Source organism: Channa argus, chromosome 4 (genome assembly GCF_033026475.1).
Source record: "Channa argus isolate prfri chromosome 4, Channa argus male v1.0, whole genome shotgun sequence".
Classification (NCBI taxonomy): Eukaryota; Metazoa; Chordata; class Actinopteri; order Anabantiformes; family Channidae; genus Channa; species Channa argus.
The window spans coordinates 20,346,472-20,373,195 of NC_090200.1; the positions used below are offsets into that span (position 1 = coordinate 20,346,472).

The 26,724-nt window shown below is 36.1% G+C and overlaps 1 protein-coding gene across 4 annotated transcripts; it reads left to right on the forward strand.

The window, feature by feature from the left end:
- The first annotated feature begins 10,588 nt into the window (after nucleotides 1-10,588).
- nap1l4a (nucleosome assembly protein 1-like 4a) lies at nucleotides 10,589-25,436 on the forward strand. Of its 4 annotated transcripts, XR_010914221.1 has the most exons (16): nucleotides 10,589-10,698; nucleotides 11,669-11,705; nucleotides 12,185-12,251; nucleotides 14,057-14,201; nucleotides 14,703-14,789; nucleotides 14,978-15,112; nucleotides 15,211-15,282; nucleotides 17,443-17,582; nucleotides 17,758-17,903; nucleotides 20,817-20,836; nucleotides 20,940-21,059; nucleotides 21,202-21,237; nucleotides 21,365-21,430; nucleotides 23,059-23,093; nucleotides 23,310-23,356; nucleotides 23,482-25,436. XR_010914221.1 is itself a non-coding variant. In XM_067501969.1 (15 exons), the coding sequence occupies exons 2-14, from the start codon at nucleotides 11,687-11,689 to the stop codon at nucleotides 23,062-23,064; spliced, it is 1,059 nt and encodes a 352-aa protein (XP_067358070.1). In that variant the 5' UTR covers nucleotides 10,589-10,698; nucleotides 11,669-11,686; the 3' UTR covers nucleotides 23,065-23,093; nucleotides 23,482-25,436. The 4 variants fall into 4 exon arrangements, 3 of the variants coding, with proteins under 3 accessions (XP_067358070.1, XP_067358068.1, XP_067358069.1); XM_067501969.1 differs by lacking the exon at nucleotides 23,310-23,356; XM_067501967.1 differs by lacking the exon at nucleotides 23,059-23,093.
- Nucleotides 25,437-26,724: the final 1,288 nt, after the last annotated feature.

Sequence of the window (26,724 nt, forward strand, 5' to 3'; positions counted from 1 at the left end):
GTAGTTTCTGACGTCAAACACGCTGATCTTGCGCTACTCAATCAATGCGCAGATCCTAACATACACAGAAGCCCATTTACCACCTTTTTTCTTTAACTTTGTAACAGAGAGAGAATTTTATTAACATTTGGGAAATTTTCATTGGTTTTCAAAAAATACAAGTAATATATCACCTTAAATACATATTCAAAATAAAATTATCCAATAAAGTTAAAATAAAGTTTCTAGGTGTACATATATATTTTTTATGTTTCATTTGGAGTTTAATTAACAATTATATTATAATGTGAAAATGTGTCTTTACAGCCACCAGTTGGATATACTAGGCAGCTTTAGACAATAATCAAAGCTTTGACCTAAGGGCTTTACAGAAAGGTTAGACCAGAGAAAAGTCAACTGTGGAAAATTAAGTCACTTTATCAGTTCAATGCAATCTCCACAGCTTCTCACAAATTAGATTTGATTGTGGAAAAAATACACACAAGGAAAAAGAGAACAAGACATTGTTTTCCTGTTTAGGCCAATGTGTCTCTTTCCTAACACAGCGACAACCACATCAAGTGAATTTGTACCGCTTTGGGCCGAGGACTTTGGTGGTTAACATGATTGCAAAGTGATGTACAGTGCCCTTAGGCAAGGGAAGGTAAAAAGATTATCTGGGGACCCCTGGCCACATGCTGCCACAGTAGCAACCTTGCAAGGGTGCAGAGAAGCCAAATGTTCCCCAGTGTGACTCTTCCCCTAACCTGAACATACAGGCTGAAAATGCTAAAGAACACTGATGTAGCCCCAGGCACAAAAAAGTGTGGTTCCTTTCTTTATTGGGGGACAACAGAGTAAATATTTAGAAAAGAAAAGAAAGAGACAATTTATACCACAGTTATAGACAGTTATACCACTACTTTTCCACCTTGTTTAAGCCTATTTTCTGCATGGAAACAAAGTAAATTTGTGTGTCTTTAGAAACAAGGCTCCATTATGTTAATCTGTTATCATGTGGTAATCATTTTTTGAAAGTGGCATGATATAAATCACTGAGCAACAGGCAGAGGCTTGACATTTATTCAGAGATATAAACAACTACCAATTTTATGGTTTGTTCCTTTAAAGTATCACATTTTTTATAAAGCCGTCAGAAATCTTAAAAATGAATCCTCAGGTCAATGTAAAGATAAGAGACAACAGTTTTAGTTTACTTGCTGCCAATAAAGGAAGTTGTTAGAGTTCCTTTAATTGTAAAATATCCAGGGCACCTTTGAACTAAATAATAACATTCATTTGTTGCAAAACTGAGTAGTTTTACAAAGTCAGTGCCGGTCAGAAGTATACAAATAAAAATTTAATTTGTGTCTGTGCAAGGGCACTGGAGCTACAAGCAGAATCAGGATCAAGATAAACTGATATTCCACTGTCTCCCCCCTCTAAATGTCTGCTTTCCTGTGCTAGCCTAGTTTATCAAGACCATAGTCTATTTCTGCTGATTTGAAATTACCCAGAGAGATAGCTTTCCCGATTTTCCCTTTATTTGACTTATATTTTAAAAAAGAAAGCCTGGTTCATACAATATTTTAATTTTTACAATGTATGTTTGATGGAGGAAGTAATTATTATTAATAGATTTACCCACATTTTAGTATTTTCCCCCACTGTGTATTGATCACATACTGATGCTTCCTTCTCAAGTTCTGATGAGACTGTTAAACACACTCTGTTTTAACCAGAAACTGCTTCTCTTGACTTCCTTTTGCCAGGAGCTGAACATATATACCTTTGGTTGAAAGAGTAAATTAAGATCAGACTCATCTGTTGCCTTCGTATTGATCAGAAGAGAAACACAGCAACCAAAGATACATCACAGTAACCTATGAAGTAGCAATTGAAGGGAGGTTTACAGCACACATACAGTGGTGTTCAAATTCAATTGTAAGCAAATAGGTGGACTGACAATTAACTGCTTTGTACAAAATGTCAGATCAGACATTCTTGAGTTTTGCCATTCAATTGAGTTCAGATAATTGGATTTGACCTACTCATCTTAAGCGTGCAGCCATTGTTCATCCTACCATCTATCCATCCTCACATAGAACAGACAACAACCAATCACACTCACATTCACACGCAATTTACAGTCCATAGTTAACCTAACTGCATAAGAACCCAGAGGAATCCCACACACATTTGAAAGTAGTGGAAGTGAATGATCTGATTTTAAGGGTTAGCAGATTTTGACATACACTCCCTCCTAGCTGACTCTTGGAATGCTGTACACTAGCTCAGCTAAAGAGGGTCTGCAAAGTCCTTTCTGTCCATATGTTGTTTAGCTGAATCATAGTCACAATAAGCCAACCACCATCGTTGCGCATACAAGGTATCAAGCCTACCTTTTGATAGAAATATTGTGTTTATCCAATTCTGTCTTCTTTTCTGGAAGTGTCGGACGTGTCTACAAATGACACCAGGATAATAATTATTACAATTATGTATTGATTTAGCAGCAGCAATTGTGGCATTGTGAATGTCAGCTTTTCCCTGCATAATTGTGGGACTTCAGACAGGCTAATTGCAGCTAACGAAACCAGCTGGACTATTATTCATCATCCTCCACGTTTCTTTTCTCTGTCTCCCTGCTGAACAATGCGGGTCACCTTTGCGGGGGTCATTAGACTCATCTATTTGATGAAGAGTAGAGGAAACACAAAATAAATGCCCTATTAATTGCAATATTGTTGTGTAAACATAATTAAAATGAAAATATCAGCTTGCACTTGGTGCATGACAAGCTGTACCCTCAAGAATTTGTTTATGTGTGTACTGTATATACTGTATACATGTGTATAGAGCTTTGTACTTTAGTTTTCTTTCCTTGAACTTATTTCTAGAGCCTAATGCTATTGATTTTAATGTAAAAATCTAAGCAGATTGTAGTTCAGCATTATTTTGTTACTGTGACATAGTTATTAGAAACTTTTTAGGTAATTGAACCTACTAGCTAGTGTGTCCTAATGTCACCTACTGAACCTCAATTAAAGGCTAATAAGGGCTGAATTGTGTGAATGGTGTAAATTCAAATTGGGTGCAAAAACTGTATAGGGTAGTTTTAATTGGGGTAAAATGAATATAAAGACAAGTGACATGCTAAGAGAGCATAAAGGCTCAATGGATGATATGGCAGGAATAAAATACGGTGGCCTAAGATCGTAAATTATACTCATCTGGAACTGGTTACTCTTTTTCAAGCCAAAAGGAAACAATGTTTAATACAGTAACTAAAAACCAAAATTTCATAACTCCAATACAGGCATATTTAGAAATATTAGGATTTCTTTCATAAAATATTATTTTATTTAGTAAAGATTCAAAGAAGCTTAAATTACTCATGCACAAAATAATCTTTCTCTATTTCTACATTCGCTATAAGTCGTCGTTTCTGTTTAACAGAGCATCTGAGCATCTGTGACTGGCGATGACTGTAATTGTTTTTGCATGTGTCAAAATACAGCTGCCAAGTGGAACAGCTAATCACACAGAGTACTCCTCCAGTGCCTCTGTCTGCATGTATAATTTGACAGCAGTGGCATAAAGTGTTCCCAGGGTGGATGACTGGTTGAGGGACTGATGTTCAATGGTCCATGCTGACTGTTGTGGTGGCCGTTAACTACAGCTGTGGCTGTGACTCGACCACACACAATAATAACATTACCAGCAGGCTCCCGTGACTTCAGTGCAGTTAGATTCATACATTCAATCAGCCTGGTTTTCATGCGACTATACTGCAAATGTAATTTAAATCAATTTTTGCATAATAGGGCAAGTTGAGTGAAGGTTTTTAAATTGACAAAATTGACCAAGCTGATGTTTGTTTCCTCATTAGAAAAACAAATCTTTCCTGTCAAATGTGACACATTGGCCCATTTAGAGAAGGAACAAAAGGGTTATACTGGAGAAACACAAACACATGAAACAAAGGAACATGTTTAGTTTTTGTTTTTTAAAAAGGACAGTTATCTCATCAAATCAAAGTAGGATGGTGTATTTAGAATTTCCCACTACTTCATTAAAAGATCTGTTAAAAGGAAGCAGTGGCTTGAACTTTTTAAGCCATTCAGCTTTAGGCTACATGCATTTCGTCTCTCTCTCGCTCTTTGTTTTTCAAGCACCCCATGCGTTTCTAAATGTCATATCTGATAAGCCTGACTGTGGCCCGGATGTATCCATATATCAACTCTGTGTCATGTTGGATATGCACAGCAGGATGAAAAATTCACACGAGGACATATAAGGTATTGAACAATTATTTCCATCAATCGCCATTTGCTTGGTCACAAGGTGCAAAAATGAGATTTTTTTCTAGCTTATGTGCTTTGAGAAATTATGGAAAAGGATCTCAGAATCTGTTCAGATATAAAACTATTTACTGTATGCATGTCTGATTTGAAAGCGGGGTCTCCTCCCATACACATACATGTGCAGTGCATTTTGTTTAAGCTATAACACGTCCAGATATGACTCAGAGCTTTTTGTTGCTGAGCTCCCTGAGTGTCCAAAAACATAAACCTGGTTGTAGATAAGTAGCATAAGTACCATTTTAAAGTCTTATCCAACCATTTGCCCTGTGCCGAGGTCACAGAAGCAGCATAATGATGCCATTTCCCCTCCAGCAGTGAGACACAGCACTGATGTCTGGAGAGACTTCTAATTAGATTTACCTTCCCTTAATGGGCCCCTGTCAGCCAGCCCCCTCGAGGGCCAAGCTACTGTGGCTCCCAACAAAAAAATCAAGCAATCAAAGCCTGTTGTGTGGAGAAACCCACCTGTAGTGCTATTATAGCTTGCTCTGTCACAATATTTTGCAAGTTTAAACCATCTACATGGATGACAATAACTATTATCTAAACTTAAAAACATAAAAATTGGACTTAAGAAGTTCAATTCTTTTTTTAAGAACTGAATCATCAAATTCAAGCAAAATAGTCACAATCAAAACAAAGTTGAATATAATAAGTAGTCACAACATACATTATTTTTAAAATGCAATTTATTTATCAATTTTTAATTTGTTTCCCATGGTTCTAGTTTATGAAGTACATGTATGTACTTCTGCCTTATATATTAAAATACCTCTCTGCTTCCAGGTGAAAAGCTCCTCTGCATGACAACCCCTCTAGAGAAGTTTCCCATTCAGATGACGTCATCTATTGTAGTTGCTCATTCTGTATCAGAGGTTGTAGATGTTGTTCTTGTTGAAATCTTGCTATTCTTAAATCCTATCAATTTAACATAATTTGAACTGAAAACTCCTCCAGAGGATGTTTTGATGATGTGCTAGCTTTGACATCTTCCACATCTCACAATTGGAAATGAGGCTTAACAAACTAATGTAATTTGATAAAGATTTTCATCAGGTTTTAAAAAGAATGTCAAAGATCCTATTTTCTAGATGGACAAACACATGGACAGACGTATGTAATAGGTGTGCTGAGATGTCTGTCAAAAGAAAGTTTTAGGTAATGTGCAATAAAGCATTTTGCATTTGATGAAGTTTTCCTAACTGAATACTAGTTTTCTATGCTAGTTCTTTTTTGTTGTTCAGTTTCCTTTTTAGTTTCTTTAGTTTTTGCTTTTGCTTTATTTCTTCATGGGGTTGCTTAGTTAGAGGATAAAGCAAGAGCACTTTATGTTAAAATTATTTTGTAAAATATAATTTTTCCAGTCTGATGTCAATCCCACAGAAAGCCTGGGACAAATGTCAGGGTTTATTTTAGCACCCTAATAGGAAATGTTTGGCATCAGGGCCAAAATAAAAATACAAAGGTCAGTTAGTGCTTCTTTTTGAGGCATTTAGCCAAATGATTTTGGGTGTAAGTGATTGTGTGCTTGTGCCATTGTGACAAGTGCCAATGTTGCATAGATTTAGCACAGAGATAACAGGAACTTGAACAGAAAAACTACTACTAACAAAAAACCTAAATTATTATCATTATTTTTAAAAAGGTAATTAGCATGTTTGCTGACAAAAAAATCTATAACTATAAATCTAACTATAACTCATAAACTATAAACCATAAAGATTATGAAATTTGAAAAAAGTGTGCCCTTCATATAAACTCCTTCACTGTCAGAATTTGAATAAAGCCTGTTTTGTTGTCAAATTTGTGATGCTGAAATTATGGGGATGAAAAATGGTCGTTAACATTTTGTCAATACACGATTTCTATGTGTGTGTGTGTGTGTGAGAGAGAGAGAGAGAGAGAGAGATGGTAGGTGTTATGGGTTACTTTTGTAAGTGGCTAAAATGTTTAGCTGTCGCTGCAGAGGACAACAAACAGTAAAAAACAAACATGATGTGATGACTGAAATTGCTTATTGGTGCAGATGAAAGTAAATTGCTCTTAAATTGCGTAAAGTGTGACCAGAGAACTCAGCCTGCCATAACTTGGTTTGATGGCTATGCTGAATTTGTTACGCATGCAGGGCCTTCTGACGCAGCCACCTCGGAGGAGATGTAGTATTTCCGCTCGACATTTTTTATCCCTCAGTCCCTCACCCAAGACCTCCTCCTGTGAATAATGACTGCAGCTGTGTCATTGTGACTGCTAGCCTTGTTTGTGTGTCTTATTTTGATGGCTTTTTATAGTCAGTGTGTATGTGTATGTCTGTCTGATTATGGAGCACAGATAGGCCATTACCCATGCGTTAGAAGGAGAGGAGCTTAATGGATGACAGAGGATGCAGAGGCAGGTTGGCTTGTAAACACTGCCCTGTCCTTGCGGCATATATCAATACTGCCATCTGGGAGTTTGGCCACTTCATTCACAAAACCAATACCCCAGTGGGATGAGATGGGCCAACGCAGACGCTGTTGCTATGTGTTCAATCAGCAGAAAAAGACAAGAGTGATCACGACCTTCACATTTGGGAGGATGTCATTTCTTTTTCTTTTTTTTGTTTTCACATGTGTTTGTGCAAGTGAGACATGTGAGAAACAAGGATACAAAAAAGAAATAGAGGAAACAATATATTTACAAGGGGGCAATGACCAGACTACATTTAGGCCTCGGTTATTCTGGACCATGATCAATAGGAGCAAGAAAATTAGCACTTTACTTTCCAAAGGAAAATATTGATTAAAGAGTGTTTAGATTATGAACATATTGTCCATTTTCACTTCGTGCCATACTTCAAAATACAAGCAATCAATGCTGAGTAACTGACAATGTATGTAAAGACAATTGCATACGAAGATTGAATCATTCAGTCAAGAATAAATGACAAATTATTACCAAGAAGTAATTTGAAAAATGCTGGAAATCACAGCCCATGATATCTTGTTTGCTAATGTGTTTAAGTCTTTTCTAAGATGGACAAACATGCTCTATGTGCTCTGTGTAAGTAGAGTATATACTAGAAAAAAAGACAGCAGACACTCAGCAAGTGCTCCTGCTTATTTGTTAATGCATGTGTCGAAAAAAGAAAAAAATGGGAAAAAACAGAATGTGATAAGTGATAAGAATGTGATAAGAGGAGTTTATCTCAACCCCTCTACATATGCACTATTCACTTTTGAGTAGGCAAGTAGAGATGCAACAGTATATGTACAATATGCACAGCCTGGTGTGTCCCTCTGCCCACTCAGGAGAATGATAAAAGAAGCCTGAAAGGGGGTGTAATCAGGTAGCTGATGGCCTGAGGATGTAAAAGACAGCTTTATGTGAAAGCTGCAGGTGTTACTATTGTCTTAACAATATAACAATCACATCAGCAAACACTTTGCTAATGCAGTCGCAAAGGACTTTTTGTTTGTTGATTTATTAGTGTCAAAGACCCATATTACGTTCATAGGTCTCATTTGCAGCAGTTTCCCTTAAAAATAACACCAAAACCACCCATTTACAAAATTAGCAATTGCTGTACACTTGTTTTTAGATCTTTGGCTCATCCCAAATGCTACACAATCACATTTGATTTCTTCTGTGAATACAGACCCTGCTGGTAAATGTCACACTGTGACAGGCATAAAGCCTGGTCTCTACTTTTGTTCCCTGAGGGTCCGAGTGCTGTCACTTCCTCTTAAGTGCATTGACTGCACAGTGGTTGATAGAAAGCAGAAAAGAGGCAGGATTTTGGTGTTTTTTTTTTTTTTTGTAACCCAATGGGGTATTTCAGCAAAAAGTACATTTTCAAAAGAAAAAACAAAAACTTCATTGTGGATCATTAGAAAACAGTATGTGAACAGATGATCACTACTAAGTTGGTCTTGTGACACATTTTGTGCAAATAACATCATATATCTAAATGAATATAGTGGGAAAATGCTGTGGATTTTCAAATTTTAGATATTGGTGAGCGAATAAAAGCAAATTGGTCTATCTGAAGATGACTCACAGCTTTGACCACGTCCCAATCCAAAAGTCCTGTATCATATTTAAAATCCCTTGCACCCCTAAACTCCAACAGAAAGAGTAATGTTATTTGACAAAGCTGATAAAGACTACTCTTGTCCCATTGATGCCTTTGTATTCAAATTACATTTTGGGGAATGTTCATTTTATAATGTAAAAGTCACCTGCCAAAGCTGTCAAAAAAGGGCTGACAATCAAAGATAGGGTCAGTGGTTTTGCACATTTTTTTTTATTGTCAACAAATACCATAGAAACACTAAAACCATCAGTTTATTATGTTTCATGTCTGTGAGTCCATTATTCTTTGAAACTTAATAAAAAACAGATCAATATTCTGCATGGTTTAATTGGGTTCTTCACTGGGCATCTCCAAAGACTAATAACAGCAATAAAATCAAACAAATATTAAACCAATTCTAAAATGAAATAAAACCTTAGACCAAAGATATTTATACAGTAAGATACTCTCACAATTTTAACATTTAAGATGCTTCTATCACATACAGTACAAAAAACACTTTACCCTTAACAAATTCCAGATATGCAATGCTGAAACAAAGAAGCTAAAGTTAGATGTAGCCCTGTTGTAGCCAAATATGATAGACAAAGGAGGGGGAAAATTATTAAAATAAATAAATATGTCAATATTCAGACAGAGAATATTTGGGTCATTTTCAGCGTTGAGATAAATTGTCTCTAATAAAGCACAAAATAAACTATGAAGCCCTCTTGTGGTCTAAAGTAATTATGAAAAGAAGTTTCCACCTTCTATTTAATTTTTTTTTTACAACATTGAATCATGGTCAATATGAATCGGCTTTTTTAACAAAAATGACTTTTTTTCTTACAAAGAATACTGTACATGTTTGAAAACAGATCCCTTCAATTAAATCTAAATTAATCAAGCATATATCTGTAAATAAATGATTACATAAAGACTCACCCCCCACTTAATGTAACTCAACTAAATCAGCTGCCAGCCAGTTGGTTTCCAAAGTCACACACTTAGTTAAATGGAGAGCACCGGAGTGCAGTTTGTTCAAGTGCTGTAGTATAAATACTCCTGTATCTGGAAGGTCAGGTTACTGGTGAAAATCTAAACCATTTACCCAAAATAACACTCCAAATCAACTCTGTGAAAAGAGGGGATGCATACAAAAACATTCCCCAGTCATTAAAATCTCTTGGAGAATCACTTGGAGAATACATCCATTTATTATAAATGGAAAGCAGCTTGGTTGGCAAAGGCAGTTGTCCACGGATCACAGGGTAAGCGGTTTGAACCCCCAACAGCCCATTACCATTCCCAGCTATGCAGTGCCGGTTCAAGCCCTATAGAAATTGGGGTGGGTTGCATCAGGAAGGGCATCTGGCGTAAAAACAAAAAAAAAAAAAAAAAGAGTATGAAACATGTAAATCTGCCAAGCTCAAGCTGTCCCCCAAATTCTTTTCTATACTCAATCCACACATTTTCTTTCTAATTTATAAGGCTTTGGATGTAATTGTTGCCGGATGAATAAATGTCAATAATCTAGATAGGAATTCCCAAAATGCATCAATAGACTAGACTAGACTCACTTCATGAATCCCATACACTCCAATATGCATACTATCCCATGCATGCATCCACTATAAAAACTGAGATTGAGATTAAAAAATATATATTTATTATTACTTATTGTTAATTTTAAATAAAAAAATCTGCTAGTTTCATCAAATGTAAAAATAGTATTAATTGCATTTTATTCATGTTTTGTTGACAATCTTTAGTCCAGTAACACCGAATACATTTTAACAGTAAGGAAAGTCAGAAAACTTTCTTTAAATTCATTTACTAGACTCAAATAAACTCTCTTTAGAATCACAAGATTAGAAATAGTTGTAAATTTTGTTTGGGTACCAGCACATACAGTTGTGGATGAATGGCAAGAAGAATGAATAGAGAGAGCAAAGGTATTAATACTACAGTATCTAAAGGAAAGTAGCAGAAATGAGAAACTGTACCAGTATGAGCAGGAAGGTCTAGTACTTCCAGGGAAACAAACAAAACGCACACGATTCAAACTTCATTAAATGAAGGCAGGTGAGGAAGAAGAAAAAGATAAAGGAGAAAAAGAGCAAAGAAGTGTTTCGCAATACTTGGATTTTTACCAGGCAACACTGAACGCAGCACCAAGTCCTCGTTCATGAGCTATCCAATCAGAATCCAGGATGCTGGAACGTGTGTGATGCTCGCGCGTGGGTGTTGAAGCGGAGACGCGTGAGCGAGGCGACCAACGGGAATTTTGCTCAGCTAAAGGTAAGAGGCGCTTAAAAAGCAAGTTAACACAATTATCTTATTAATTGGAGTATTTACGATGTCCTTGGGTATTAATCACTAACGATTTGAGTTATTGCCCTAATTGGATTGACAGCTGGTGAACTGTCTTGACGACACTTTGTTCTGAACTCTGGTTACTGTGTTAACCCGCGAGCTAACGGAAGCTAGCTGAAATTAGCTTGTCAGTGCGGATAGCGGTAAGTAGGCAGTCACAGCGTTAACGCTAACTAAAGATTTTATCTACATTATAAGAAGGTATAGTATGTTTGGTTAGTTTACTCATTCAGCAGTGCTCTCTGTCCAAATTGTCGTGTACTATTGGCTGAGAATGAGTTAATTTAAATCGTAACCCTCGCCCTTTTTAAGCTAAATAAAGCATTGTTCACAGCACGTTGCCTCGTAGTTTCTTGAGACCTAGCATTAGCTAGCCCGGCTAGCTGCTGTCAGATTTTGGCACCGCCCATATAGAGTGATCGTCGGTATAGTCTCATTGGTAAGTCCATACAAATATGTAGATTAATTCAATGTTATCCTATAAATGTTTATTTGTAACTGTCAGAGGCTGCAATGTCCACTTCAGTTGTTATAAATGGATAGATGCTAACTTTGGCAGTCCGTAGCGTTGCTCAGCTGCCATTAGCATGTCAGTGCGTCATCGGCCTGCGTTTGCTTAACATCAGTGTTGCTGTTGATATCAGTTGAAGTTAGCTTCGATGCTCTGCTCTTGTGTTTTTCTAGTAGCTACTTGTCTCTGTTTGTACATCTTTGGTTGAACATTTGCAACTTCAACATTAATGACTTGGTGCCGTTTTATGCTGGTAAAAGTCTCACAAGTAGACCAATCATTAAAACAAACTTGGGCTTACTAACCAATACATTTCGACATGGTTGTCTTCAGTCGTCTTCATTAGCACATGTCTAATGTAGTTAATTCATCTGCTTCTAACAGAGGAAGGAGTTGCCATTGATGATGGATGCCAGTAAAGGTAAGAGTAGTAGTATTTAATTTTGTCAAATTAAACTATAGATTTTATGTGAGCACAAAACCCTCCCCAATTTCTATAGGGCTTGGACCGGTACCGTATAGCTGGGGATGGTAATGGGCTGTTGGGGGTTCAGTGTCTTGCCCAGAGACACTTGACATATAGCCGGGACCAGGGATCGAACCATTTATTTCACAACATATGCACAATCTGTAAACCCTTATATTTTAGAATGTAACCAGACAAGATTTAGAATTGTTGCTTAAAATGACTAACCGCATATAGTTATATATTAAATGAAAAGTTCATGAGTAATTTCTAGAGCTCTTTTACTTCCAGCTATTATTCTTATACACCACGAGAGCTGCCTGTTCTAGTACTAACAAAATGTGGTGTAATACTGTTTTTTGATATATGTCTAGTATTGATATACAGGGCAGCTCTTAATAAGAGAAATGCAATAAGGTTTTTTTCTTTGACAGGTAAAGGGGATATTGTACCGCAAAATCCAGGTGGGCAGATGGATAGACCTTTCAGCTTTTTGGAAAGGTCAGTGCTACTTGCTTCGACTGTGTTTGTGCTATGTAAGTTAGAGTATAAAATACAAAGATTGTAATGGTTAAAACATGCTGGTGTTGCTAAGACAACATATGATGGTGGTAATGCTGTATGCTGTATGATGGTAGTTACATTAACTTCATCACGATACAAACAGAAGATCAACTGTTTTCAACATGAGTTTTTACACCAGATGCCCTCCCTGCCAGAATCCTCAAATTTTATCTTGGCTCAGGACCGGCAGCAAGGTGGCCCTTGGGTGACATTTATGGAAAATGTAAAAACTTCATTCTAAAGAGGGGCATTTAAGTAGAAGCATGCAATGGTAATTTCTTCATCTCAAACAATTACTTAGCTAACAGCAGTAGTGTGTATACTACAACAGAAAATGTCAATGTTGTTAGGTCTCATCTTGGTCTCACAATATCAAAATGTGAACAGCTGTATAAATACAAACTGTCATTGAACCACAACATTTAGTGGTCGTGGTCATGTCTGGTCCATAATTCACGTTGTAATTTTTGTGGGTTATCACCTTGGTAAGGAACAGCATATTATGCTTTCAAAAGTTTAAAGAACGTCACATTAAGTTCACCTGTAAAAGGTTCTAGTGCATTTTAAGTGCATTCTGAAATGTCACCCGAAAGATGAATATCCCTAACTTTTTGCGAGCAGTGTAAAAGCAGCTAGGTTTGTTTTTTCTCAATGCAATTTAATAAGTAAGCAACAAATATGCTCAGCTTAAATAAACATTTATTTAATGTGGCTAATATCTAATTATTTAAAAAGTTTTTTAAAATTACAATTGAGCAAACTAAATGAATTGAAATGAGCTGATTCACTTGTATGATCATTTTCAGGGCGGTAGTTTTTCATGCTCTTGAGTTGTGTTGTGCTTGTGTTTCTAAAATGTATATCTTGGAACTTAGGCTAATTACAGAAACACCTCTCTGATATAGAGTTTCAAGTACCAATACCTCAGTACTAAATTGATACTAAAATTCTGATGATGGCACTTGTTTTCTAACATACTGATGATATCAAAAGTACCATAGTAGCTTTCATCAGTCCTGGAGAACATGATTTTTCTGGTCGTAATGAAGCAAAATATTAACCTTAGAAGTGTAGTCTAACATTAGACACAAAGAAAAGAAGAAAGGTAACACTGTGACGTGTGGGAAGTTGGTGCAGCAACATGTCTGCTGCAACTCAAGGGAGAAGGAGGGGAAAATGCATAAAATATGTCTCATGTATAAAATGTGTTTGAGTCAGATGGTCAGGGACCAATTATCAGTTATCAAAAGGGCTGTCTGTCTTTCTGTGTATCATCTGACTGCTGAGCAGGTAGTCTACTCCTGGCAGAGGGTGGAGTGGGTTTGAGAGTGCGCATTGCTTCTAGTCACGAAGTCCATCAACATTTGCTCAGATTTAAGATTGGTAGTACATTGGGGAAAATTACTAGTGTACAGTAGCCTACATGTAGTTAAAAAGCAACCACATCTAGATGTTCTAGTCTGGTCTGGCTAATCTCACTCATTGCTCTATTCAAGTGCCAATAAAATGCAGTTGTTTGAGTCGCAGATGCATTTGCATGGATTCAGTTTTATTCAGCTATGTAAATAAAATGCTCATAGTGTAGGCCTATCCACAGTGCAACCTGATACACAAAAAATCACCAGTTAGTCTTATAAAAATATTCCCAATTCCAAAGACTGGGGTCTAGGCAAGGAATTAAATGTGTCTTAAATTATGAAATATATAAATTCACGTCATCCTTTGTTTTTCTTTTCTCATAGTATGCTTCCAAAAGCAGTGAAGAGGCGAGTGCATGCCTTGAAGAAGCTACAGGTGCAGTGTGCTAACATAGAGGCTAAATTCTATGAAGAGGTCCATGAGCTAGAGAGGAAATATGCTGAAATGTACCAGCCACTGTTTGAAAAGGTACAGGTTTTTTTTTTTTTTTTTTAATGTGTTTCATTAGGTGTATAAAGATTTTTGTTTTATAGTCATGCAAACACGTCAAAGACAAGAGCAATAGACAGATTATATCATATTTAATACAAAAATTAATATTTAAGAAACACCTCTGTTGTTCCCTGCAATAATAGGTGGTGGTTTGGCTTTCTGGTCCAACCTTAGGTCAGTGAGGACACATCCTTGGTGCTAAATTGAAAACTGCTACAACGAGCAGTCAACTGTCCTTTTGTCAGTCAAGGCTATTTCTAGAGCCAGTGACAAGAAAAACTCAGCCCTTCTAAGTCACAGCAAAGACTGGCAGCTGTAGTCCTGCTGCACCTGTCTGTACTGTTTGTGTGTGTATGTGTATATGTATGTATGTTGATTTCACCAGAAAATTTAGATTTTTCACACCACACCTATGCATAGTTGTCATGCTAATGTTCCTAAATCCCTTTTTTACTAGTATGTGTATGTGTCCCCTAGAGACGAGATATTGTCACAGGAACACTGGAACCAACAGATGAAGAGTGTGAGTGGCACAGTGACCGAGAGGAAGAGGAGGAGCTAGCTGTAAGTACAGCTTTAATTTGTGTGTCTTTTGTGCTTTTATCGCTTCTTATTCTGGATTTCAACAGCAATATACGGTTTCATACAGTCTTCACTAGGTGTGACTGCCCAGCCTCCTAGACTTTAATTAGAGATTGTGGGAGAGGTGGTTCAGGATAACCATTGATGACTGCTCTCGTTTCTGCTTGTAGGAGGGGTTAAAAGAAAAAGCTGCTATTGAGGATGCAAAGAAAGAGGAGGCCACGCCAAAAGAAGATCCAAAAGGTATCCCTGAGTTCTGGCTAACCATATTTAAGAGGGTCGACATGCTTAGTGACATGCTACAGGTAAATTTCAGGGATTCATCTCTTTTGTATGTTTATAGCCATTTCATATTTATGGACAGTGTCTTAACCATCTCACCTGACTGTTGTTCTTCCACTAGGAACATGATGAGCCCATCCTAAAGCACCTGAAAGATATTCAAGTCAAGTTTTCTGAGCCAGGGCAGCCAATGGTTAGTGTGCACAGAGTATAATGATGCACCAATATTAGGGCTGGGTATTCTTAAAGATTTACTTAATAATGATATGTTAACTTTGATACTAGAACTCTGCAAAAACATTGAAGACATTCTTAATAAGGTGAGATGTGAAAAACATGCACTGACAACCAAATGTTTATCAGAAGTAATAAACATGGCTTCTCATAATGGAAGGTGACAAATTAAAAAATCTGATTAAATTAGGTGATATTCAACCGGTAACTGTCAGTAATCAAAGTTAACAGCTAACATCATTTCATTGATGACACAAAACTGTATTGTGGTGAAGCAGCAGTTTGAAACGGTAATGTAGGAGTGTATACTGTTGCTTAAAACTTGCCTTTTGCTATTTTGACTTTCTTTAAGTCAAAACACCAGTGTTTAAGTTAGTACTAAGTTCGTACACACAAGCTGGGCTTGAAATAAACCTTGTCTTGTTTTCCTGGGGACGGTAAAAACAGCACCTGGGACACAAAGAATTGTGATCTGGGAGCAAATGAAGCGCACATTTTGTTGTTAATGAATAACTACAGCATGCAAATATAAATATATAATAATATAAATATAAAAATAATATAAAGATGTCTTCTGACATCATGGAATATTAATACTTTCAGACTCCACTGAGATTAGCAAATATGAAAATATTCCTGAGCAGCTCTATTTTGGTGTGTGTGAGCAAGGGTGGAGCTCAACCAAGTGTCCTTGAATGCAGTGAGCGAAAGCATACAGCTCAAGTAGTCAGTCTTAACTCCTCAACTTGACCAGACAACATCAGTGCTCTTTCGGGTACATGCGAGGACAATGCTGAGAGTTAACGACCAATAAAATTAAACTGTCAAAATGATCATAAACATGCAAAAAAGCAATCATTTCAACTCTGGCCACAGTCTCCCATCCACTGTCATATGTTCACCATAACAAGCTTATTGGCTAATCAACTAAAGCTGTAAGTTGTGTAAAGTTGCACGTGCCGACATTAATGCACTATTATTAACTATTATAACTATTCTAACTAGTACTCTAACAAGCATTCCAGCAATTTTAATGTAGTTACAGAAACGGGTTACAGAAGTAGGTTATGTCTCTTAAGGCAGGCAAGCACAATGTACCCTAAAACAGAACCGAATAGAATAAAGATTTAGACATAATTGAGTAGAAATTGATCAAGAAAACTGTTAATGATATGAATTTTAAAAACTGATATTTTAGCTATTTTAGGATTTAAAGTCAACTAAACTGTTTATTCTGTATTCCAATTATGTTTATAGTAAATTTCCATAACAGTATGTTAGTCAGAAGATTTGAATTTCAACGTAGTTTGCTGTGATGCATTTGATAATAAGATATAATTAAAATAAGCCAGCTATAGTATGAAAAACTGATAATATAGTTCCAAGTTTGTTTTTTTTCCCCAGACAAGCTAAGATATTAAATAGCAGAACTTTAATGATGAGTTACTGATTAACTGAGCTACCGAAACAACATATTTGTAATTTTAAAAGGTACTTTATCATGGTTGTTATATCTGGTACATTTAAAAGTAGGATTTGGGACACTTACGAGACTCTCAGCTAGCTTAATTAAAATTTATATCTGCCAAATTTAATCAAATCTGTCCTAAATTGTACAGATTCGTAGCATTACTAACGTAGCTGAATCATCTTTGTATTGAATCATGGTCCATGTATGTACACATTCAGCTCTCTGGTCTGTGTGAAGCTTAGCTCTGGCCTCAGTCACCCAAGCAAACGCAGAACAGACCACTATAACTATATTTTCAAATCCAGTAATCTCACTCACTGCTTTCATCAAGTGCTAATAAAATATTGAGAATCAGTTAGCATTCCTTCTTGAAGTCACACCGTCTTCCCAAACTGTTTTTTACATTCACATGCCCTACTTTTCATTTGAATACGTGAAACCTTCGTATTTCCCAACTTTCCTTAGGTATTAAATTTTGGCATTGAATGACGAGGCATTTTTTTGTACCTGCTAGTTATAAAGTAGTTTGATACTTTTATGGCACCAATGAAATTTCAGTACCCAGCCCTAACCAATAAAATGCAGAATTTATAAATTAAACAGATTTTAAATGCTGAGTCAAAGTTTCTTTTTGTATTTTCCCCTCAGAGTTTCACATTAGAGTTCCATTTTGAGCCTAATGGTTATTTCAACAACACAGTCCTCACTAAAGTCTACAAGATGAAGTCCGAGCCTGATGCTCCAGATCCTTTCTCCTTTGAGGGGCCAGAGATCATTGACTGTGAAGGGTGAGGGCCAGAGCATGCTTGATAAACTGTGCCTTGGATGTATGATATTGACTTTTAAGTAAAAATTGGTTACATCCCACATGTTAGCCACCCCTAGGCACTTCTAATTTTTACTTTTTTTTTGTCGTTCTGCTTTCTGCTGCCTCTCACTTTTGTTCATACCATTTCTTTTTAGATGTCAGATAGATTGGGACAAGGGGAAGGATGTGACAGTGAAAACTATTAAGAAAAAGCAGAAGCACAAAGGCCGTGGCACTGTTCGCACTGTTACCAAACAGGTCCCCAATGACTCTTTCTTCAACTTCTTTAACCCCATCAAAGGTGAGAGCACACATAAACTAGAAAAAGTCACCTGAAGAACACCTGAAGAAAGTAAAATTTATGACCATTTCAAAACATCATATTAAAGTTGAAATCTCAGCATGTCAAATTACGCAGAACCATTTATATCTTAATGTGGATAAAGTTGAAGAAATTCTAACAATTGTCCAATTGGCAAACCTGGACCTATCACTGCAGGTAGACTTAAACCAAATTTTACCATTTAAATGCTAAAAAATCTGAAAAAAGTAGTGAAAAAGCTTTTAATTTGAAAGTGTTTTGCGCGTGTGTGTGCGTGTCCATTGTGTATCGTGGGAAAAAAACAGGTTCAGGTTTAGTAACTGTTGGGACAGAGCTCTGAGGCTGATCACATGACCTGATTCAGTTGTGTCCGTTACCATGCAAAGACAGCTGTCAATCTGCTGAGTCACTCACATTTTCTGAAGACAGGTTATAAACTGCTCAGACTTTGACTAGCAAAATGTGAAGAAGTGGCTCCAATGGGAGTTTCAGACACCACTCTCTGTGCTTTTATCCATATCCTGAAAGAACCATAAGTCCTGTCACTATGAGAGTTGCATGTCTCCAAAGAACACAAAAATACCTGCTTTTTTAATGTAAAATTTGTTAAGGAAAGTTGAAAGTTGACTGAAGTAAAGAAGAAAGAAGTTTAAGCTAGAAGTTTAAGCTGAATATTTTTAATTATAAAAGATATTGAGCTCTTTTGCATACGTTCTTTTAATATTTGAATGGTGTTTCTAGCTGAAAGTAGGCTGAAGTAGTTAAGTGCCAAAAAACATATGAAACACAGCAATCAGAAGGAGAATAAATAATAACTATAAAAAGTTCCCAAAAGAAAATGCACTGTGAATGCTTCGGTGCTGAAAGGATTTTCCAAGCAAAACTGAAAAGAGCTGAACTGTTTTTGCTGAAATAGATGAAAGCTTTACCTTTGTCGAAATAGCTGAAACTACGTTGATCCTTATTTACTGGTTAGGCAAACTTCAAAGCTGGTTAGCTTTTAAAACTTCAAAGGCAATTTTGTGAAGTCATTGATTATTTCATTGAAGATGTCATCAAAGTTATGTTTTAAAGTATAAAAATATAAAAACCTCAAAGTATAAAAAATATTTTAAAAGCAGTATACAGGCAATAATGTACTTTATTGTGAGCTGAGTGTATTGAAGTTTGAATGGTGAATGCGGAAAGTATGCCGAAGAAGTAAGGTGCCAAAAAATGTATGGAAACCACAAGTCATAATGGTGATAATAATGTTAATGATGATAATATTAAAGATTATAATATCATAACTGTTAATGCTGGAGTATTTATAGTAGATAATGATATTGACAATATAATAAAGATTAGGGTAACATTCAGGGAAGATGAACTCAAAAGGTAAATTCCAATGGAAGTACATTTTATTAACACCAATTCTACTTCTTTTAAACTAAACTTTGTGTATTGAAATTAAAGGTTACATTAGCGGGTTGTGCTCAGTTTTATACAGTCCTCAAGCAAATCCTGAATGGCTGAAAAGCAGAGCAGAGTCTTGTAGCATGCATGTAACTGCATTAAGCTCAGCTTAACAGCAGATGGAGCCAGACTTATTTGTATCAGCTTGGGAGTCAATTTGTAGTGTGCAGGTCAAAATGCTCTTCTAATCTGGTACTGGCCCTGGTACTCTGAGGGGTAAGAATTTGTACTTGAAGCTTTTCTAACTTAACTAATCAAAATATCACACCAATTTTGGATTAATATTCCAAATGAGATTTAAAAAGTAATTGATTTGTGGTGCCAAGCATCCAAATAATGTTGACGCAAAGTTGAGATGAGTGATGAATTCTTATTCTACGTGATGTGTCTGTTTACTACTCGGAGTTCTTTCAAGAATAAAATTGCTCAGAATTTATAATAAATGAAAATTAAAGTTGGGGAAAAATCAGATGTGGTACACAAAAGCCCTGGAGGATTGCATGTAGAAATTCATAATAATCTGCATAACACAGTTGTCATTATCAAAAGTGAGGTATGTCAGTCCAGAAATTTTGTTTTTCTCTTTTTTTTTTCCCCCCAGTTTGATTATTTTCTACTGAATAAACAGCAGATGCAATCTTCAATAAAATCAGATCCATTATGTCTAATGTATTAAAATTTGTAATTATTCAATGGGTCAATACAATGCAGAATACAGTTTATGTAATGACTGTATTTTTTTTTTTGTTTTTATTTTTTTCTGTTTTTAATAGTCAACATACCCTTTTAGACATCACCAGATTAATTCTGACTTCAAAAATTTGACCTGATCACTTATTGGTTAAGAAAATGTTTGCCTTACTAATGAGGTATTGCCTCTGCATATTACTGATGACTATTAACAGCTCTTTGTCAAGCGTGTTCCGGTGTGTAACTGAAGGCCCAAGATGTAATTTTATTCATTTATTATGTGAACCCATACAAGACAGAGGCATGGGAACTTAATACTGTAAACTTTAGGAAGCTTTATTGTTTATTTTTTTTTTTACTGGAAAGTTATCATTGGATTACAGTAGATGTCACAGCAAATATTGATTTTGATGGTTCATATCTATCAAAGTGAAGAAGTGCATTTACCTTTCTCAGTTGTATGTATTGATGTAGAAAAGAAAGTATTTTAAGTTGTTTTTTGTCTGTTACCTAATTGTTTACGTTCACCTGACATTCATATGTTGGTAAAGTTACAGCTAATCCAAAAACTTCTAGTTATATCCCAGATATAGTGTCTGCCTGTGATTGTTGGCTTAACTAGTAATTGAATTAACGTGCAGATTAAAATCCCATATTTCCACTTTCCATCACATGTTAAAACATGTGTAGTTATTGTAAATCAGTTTGGTTAAGTGATCATTAAAGGAAATGTCTTTTCCCTTCCAGCTTCACATGATGGAGAAATAGTGAGTAAAACCACCTTTTATTATTGTTGTTGTTATTATTTTTATTACCAGTAATTTTCACTTTTGTACACATGTTTAAAATGTCTCTGAACTTGGTTGATAGGATGAAGACTTGGAGTTCAACCTAGCCACAGACTTTGAAATAGGTCATTTCTTCCGTGAGAGAATAGTACCTAGAGCAGTGCTTTATTTCACTGGAGAGGCCCTGGAAGATGATGAGAGTGTGAGCGTTTTACTCTAACACACACACACTTACATGTGAACACAGAAAAGCTACAGTACTGAAAGGTATTTTTTTTATGGTAATAAATGTGACATTACACCTAGGTATGTTTTTACTCTCGATTTCATTTGTATTTTTACAGTTTGAAGAGGAGGAGCTGGAAGAGGGAGATGAAGAGGTTAGTAGAACCAACTTTAAATAGAAGTACTGTGCATTTGATCTCAAAAACCACACTGCTGCTTATCATTGTTGGCACTGCTAAACATTCTAATTGTATAAAACAGCTGTCTTGTTTTGTGTCTCAGGAGCAAGATGAGGAAGGAGATGATAATGATGATGATGATGATGAGGATGGCGAGTGTGACCCCAAGGTCAGTTTTTATGCACTATTTGCTTCTGGTCCCTAATTATTTCTACAAAAAAATTTGTCTCCATTGTTTCAACCTATTTGCAATATTACAGCCACATATAGTAGCAGTAGTGACGCTCAAGCACATTGTAGATTTTTAGGTGGCTGTATATGGTGCATTAAATTTTTTTTTTTTTGGTTTTTAGTTTCACGCGCTGTTTATTTTGTCCTAGTCTGGGTTATGTTCACTCTCAGAAGGTGCAAACAATGTTGCAACAATGATATGGTTTGACAGACAGAACCAGGCTAAAGGTTGGGGACCCTTTGGTCTGAGTGGAGGGTGAAGTGAGAAAAAAGAGAGCAATAATAAACAATAACAACAAATACTATAGTATATATATGGACTTCACATTATGGTTTTAATTAAACAGTGTCAAGATAGAATTATAATTGTACTGTTTCTGACTGAAAACCTTTCATTAAACTCCATTTTGTATTACTTTTATCTCAATATCCAGACTAGTTGCCATTTTCAGAATGGCTTCTTCAAATAGTTTTTTTTTTTCACTAAAAATAGTTTTTCACAAAATATACCTATACATAAAAATAAATAAATCTCACAGCCTTTGCCATGACTCTCAAAATTGAGCTCTAGTGCATCCTATCCTGTTTCCACTGATAATCCTTGATGTTTCTACAACTTGGAGTCCAATCCACATGTGGGGAAATTCAATTTATTGGACATGATTTGGAAAAACATACCCCTGTCTATATAAGGTCTCACTGTTAACTGGATATCAGAGTCATGAAGTCCAAAGAATGGCCATTGTTTACAAAGAGAGAAATTGTGACATATTCAAAAAGACTTGAGGCTGTAATTGGTGCTAAAGGTGATTCAACAAGTATTAAGCAAAGGCAGTGAATACTTATACACATGTGATTTTGTTTTGTTTTATTTGGTTTTTATTGTTAATAGATTTCAAATCTTTCACATTGTCATAATGGGGTATTAATAGTTTGTAGAATTTTGAGGAAAATAATGAATTCGATCAATTTTTAGAATAAAGCTGTAACATGGAAAAAGTCAATGCTGTGAATACTTTCTGGATGCACTGTATAGGTGAATGTTTTTTCTTCACTTAGCACAGTTGACACCCATAAGAATTTATTTATTGTCACGTTATTTAGGTATTTTCATTTTATCTGTGATTTCCAGGACTAGTTCAGACATACTTTGTATCCAGCATATGCCGGATTTGTAAGAGGTGTTTGCCTTTTCTCACTTTGCAGCCTTCTCTCAGGCCACAAAATACGTTGATAGTGTAGTTGGCATCACTATGCTCTATTATGAGCCTCCCCAGTCTGATATTGAGTATTCATAATTTATCTTAGAAGCAGATTTTTAGAAATGGCCAACCGTGCTGCTCGTTTCTTAAGTTTGCTGCTTACGTTTCTTTAATAGCTGGTTGATTATTTTAGTTTTCTGTCGTTGTACCTGATTTCAGGTATCAGGTTTTCATTTTGCTGTAGAAATTCAGGGTGCAGGGTGAAGCAGTGATTCACTCTCCTCACTTACGTCATTAATTAATGTGACAATTAAACTTGTGCATGTTGTTGTCTCTCCCTCCCCTGAATTCCCTTCCATTGCAGGCATAATCAATCATTCTCACCCCATGCATTTCTAGGTAAGGGAGAAATAAGGATGGCGTCCCACAATGACTTTATACTGTCTCATTCATTGGTTTTGGTTCATTGTTCTGGCTGTGCCTCTTTCACTGCGTTCTTTATCGTCCCAGTAGTCGGAGGTGTTTAGGACCCTTAACTTACATCTTTGTTAGAAACAACTGCTATTCGACTTCCTTTCTTTTTCTCTTTCCATCTATCTGTTTTCCTCTCTGTAGTCCCATCCCAGGTTTCTAACATTGTTTACCTTACTGCACCAAACCAGGTATTTGCATTTTCCAGCATCTGCTTTTTTTGTTGGCTCTTACTAGTTGCTAGTTAATTCCTAGTGGCTTTATAAGCTTCCTTGTTGTTATTTTCTAATCTGGTTTCTCTGTCTATCCCCTGCAGAAAGAACAACCCCAGCCTGCTGAATGCAAACAACAGTAACCATGGTGGTTAGGGGACGTGGAGTCCTGCTGCCTGTCAAATCAGTTCTTAGCCAGTCCTCCTTCTGTTGCAGGCTCCACCCTTTCATGAACTCTCATCTAAATGCAATAGAACGCAAACCAAACTGCGTTTTTTACTATGTGCATGAATTTTTTTTTGTTTGTTTGTCTTGCGTCCATTTTACCCCTTTTATTTGGCTTCATTCTAACTAGAAGCATGAAGTGACTTGACTCAAATTAAAGTACCAACACATTACACATACAACTGTCCTCTTCTTTGATAAGGTGCAGTAGGTACTACTGCCAAGAAACTCAAAGACAGTCGTCATCATCATCAGGAAAGAAAATAGAAAAGGAATAGATCCCAAATATAATTTTCATTGAAATAAATCAGTTACTCAGGGTTTTTTAACGCCAGCAAGAAAAGTGATTAGTTTACCAGGAAACTGCTGAACAAGTTTGGCTTAACATTTCACTAGTGTTGCTGCAGGTTTTTTTTTTTTTTTTTTTTTTTTTTTTTTTTTTTTTTTAAACTGTGTTTTTTAATGAGACATACAATGTATCATTTTGAATTTCATCTACTTTTTTAAATGTTCATTGTCATGTCATTGGACTATTTATTCTGCTGTCATGCAGCTTTATAAAGTGGTGCAATTGGGGAACTGTGTGATGCCCAGCAGCAGTTTAGTGTCATTGTCATTAGCTTAAATTGTATTTGGGCTTAGCAGGACAACAAAACATAAATACTGCCAAGTCATGTGTTTTACGATCAAAATTAATGTTAATCTCATCTGTGAAAAATTGTGTTTACTAAAACTTCTCACTTCAAACTTTGGTGCGTTGGGCGTAACAAGCATTTAAACTTAGCACTTGAGTGGACACTAAGCTTGTGTAATAGACACGTGGTTACACCTCAAGACACACCAAAGGCTGATAAACTTTCCTTTGGTGTGTTTTTTTTTTGGTCCTGCTCCTCAAAACTGTCACCTCACTCTTACTTTTTCCATTACTCATTTTGCAAATACATTCGAAATAAAGAGACTTGAGAATTAAAGATGTAATGAATTTCCCCAACCCAAACATCCCACATAGTGTGGCCGGTGTTTTCCATTGTGATGGCAGATTTAAGCAGGCACAGTAGCTGACCCTCTTAACCTTCTGTGGTTGTTTAGAAGGCATCTCATTCTGGTATGTTTCTAGTTCCTAATAAATGTGCTTGAGAGTAAGAGTTGGATCAGGGTGCATCACGAATAAGATCAAAAGAAAATTCAATGGAAGTTGCCAAGAAGCCAAAATTAAAGATGACACACATCCTGTTTTTCTTTGAGTTATTTGCCAATGTTATTAACTCAGTGTAATCTAATTCAAGTTGTTTAAGAATATATGAATATTTCTGTTAATGTCTTATGATTCAGTAGAATGTCCGTGAAAACGAATGCAAAAGGTTGCCAATGTATTTTGTATACTGCACTTAGATTTTTGGCCATTTGGCTGGTGATTGGACATCGGACATCGATAGCAGCGATAGTAAAGAATTCCCCCCCCCCCCCCTTTTTTTTTTTTTCCTTTTTTTTTTTTTTTTAACAAACAAAACAAAAAGAACGATTGTAGATCTCGTTGGACAGATCTCTGAGCCACGGTTGACACCTTCAAATCTACCACATTGGACCGTGTGCTAGCAATGGCCTTAACTGGTTCTTATTCACAATTTGTTACTTGCGCAATATTTCTTTTCAATTTGTACAGTTAGTTAAAAATATTCTATTAAAGATGTGTTACATGGAAATGTATACTTTTGTGTTGTGTTTTTGTATGTTTGTGTCCCTTCTGTGTGTTAAGCAGTAGTGTAAGGCTAAGGTTCCTAACGTTTTTGGCTTGTCATTTAATTTAAATAAAGCTGTGTCTGTTTTCATTTTATTTATAATTGTGATAACTTAATTTGTAATGACTCACATTGATATTGACCATACACCTTTTTAATCTCTTCAGTAAACATGTTGGTAACAAATAGCCCCTCTGCAGGAGATTCCAAACTGATCATGTGCATCTTGTGGCCTTGAAGAGGTCCACCTGTGGCAAATTGGATCAATTGGTTAGTTTTAAAAGGATCATGACTGTTCAAGTAAGGTTTTACAATTCTATGGATGCCAAGGTTAAACCAGATCATGAAGACGCTTCCATTTATCTGATTAAATTTTCTTAATGTATTAATCAGAACAAGAGCAAAACCATTTTGTTAAGTCTTGAGTCAAATGCACAGTGAACTCAGTAATTGTGAAAGAAAAGTCTGTCTCCTCCAGGATTCTTACATGTCAGGCCTAACTATATTGCCAGGCAAAAAAGGACTTGGGCAAGGAGTGGACCAAAAATGTACAATAACAACTGCAGAGCTTCAAAGATGGGACAACCTGACAAAAATTTTAGTATTTCAGCAGCACTCTGTTGTCCCGGCATTTTGTGATTACATGAAACTACAGAACTCCAAGCTGCACTTTGTCTGGAAACCACCAGGCACAAATCACCACCTGGCTAATATTAGTCCCCATAGTGAAGCACGGTAACAGCAGCACACTATGTGGATGCATCTCAGCACCCGTGGGTGAAGAGTGATAAACTGCCCAAATCCAGTTGCATCAAAGCTTGTAGAGTCTTGCCCAGGAAGATCCAAGACTGCACTTAATACTACTAATTGAAGGCCTGAATATGACAAATTTCAATTATTGACTTGATAAACTTGCAAACCGATTGGGTTTTACCTTATTAGTATGGGTTTAGTTTAGATTCATAATTGATGTTTATGTATTTTAAAATTCTACCACCAAAATGACTGTAAATCTTGATCAGTTAAAAGAAAGCATAAAAGTCTTATTAAAAAACTGAAAATATTTGAAATTTTTTCCTTATAGCTGTAAATAATATCAGATTACTAGAAAGTTTTTGTTTCTTGGCACCTTTCTCCAGCAGAAAATCACAGCTATTCCTTTCCATCAATGATAATGATGAACGTTCTTTGCTTTGTTCTTTAGACAATAAAGGGGCCTTTAAACTAAATGAAATGCAGCCATTATTAAATTTAAATTCTTTACTCGTGTTTTTTCCGTGAGCAAGGCTTAGTAGACCTAAGGATAAACTACCACTGCTGACCATCTGTTACTAGAGAGAAACTATGTCGCTATAACTTTCCTCGGGTGAATGCACATGCTGC

Coding starts and splice junctions, on each gene's coding strand:
- nap1l4a (XM_067501967.1), top strand. Junction 14,202..14,702: donor ACCAGCCACTGTTTGAAAAG/GTACAGGTTTTT, acceptor TGTGTCCCCTAG/AGACGAGATATTGTCACAGG. Junction 21,060..21,201: donor CCCTGGAAGATGATGAGAGT/GTGAGCGTTTTA, acceptor GTATTTTTACAG/TTTGAAGAGGAGGAGCTGGA.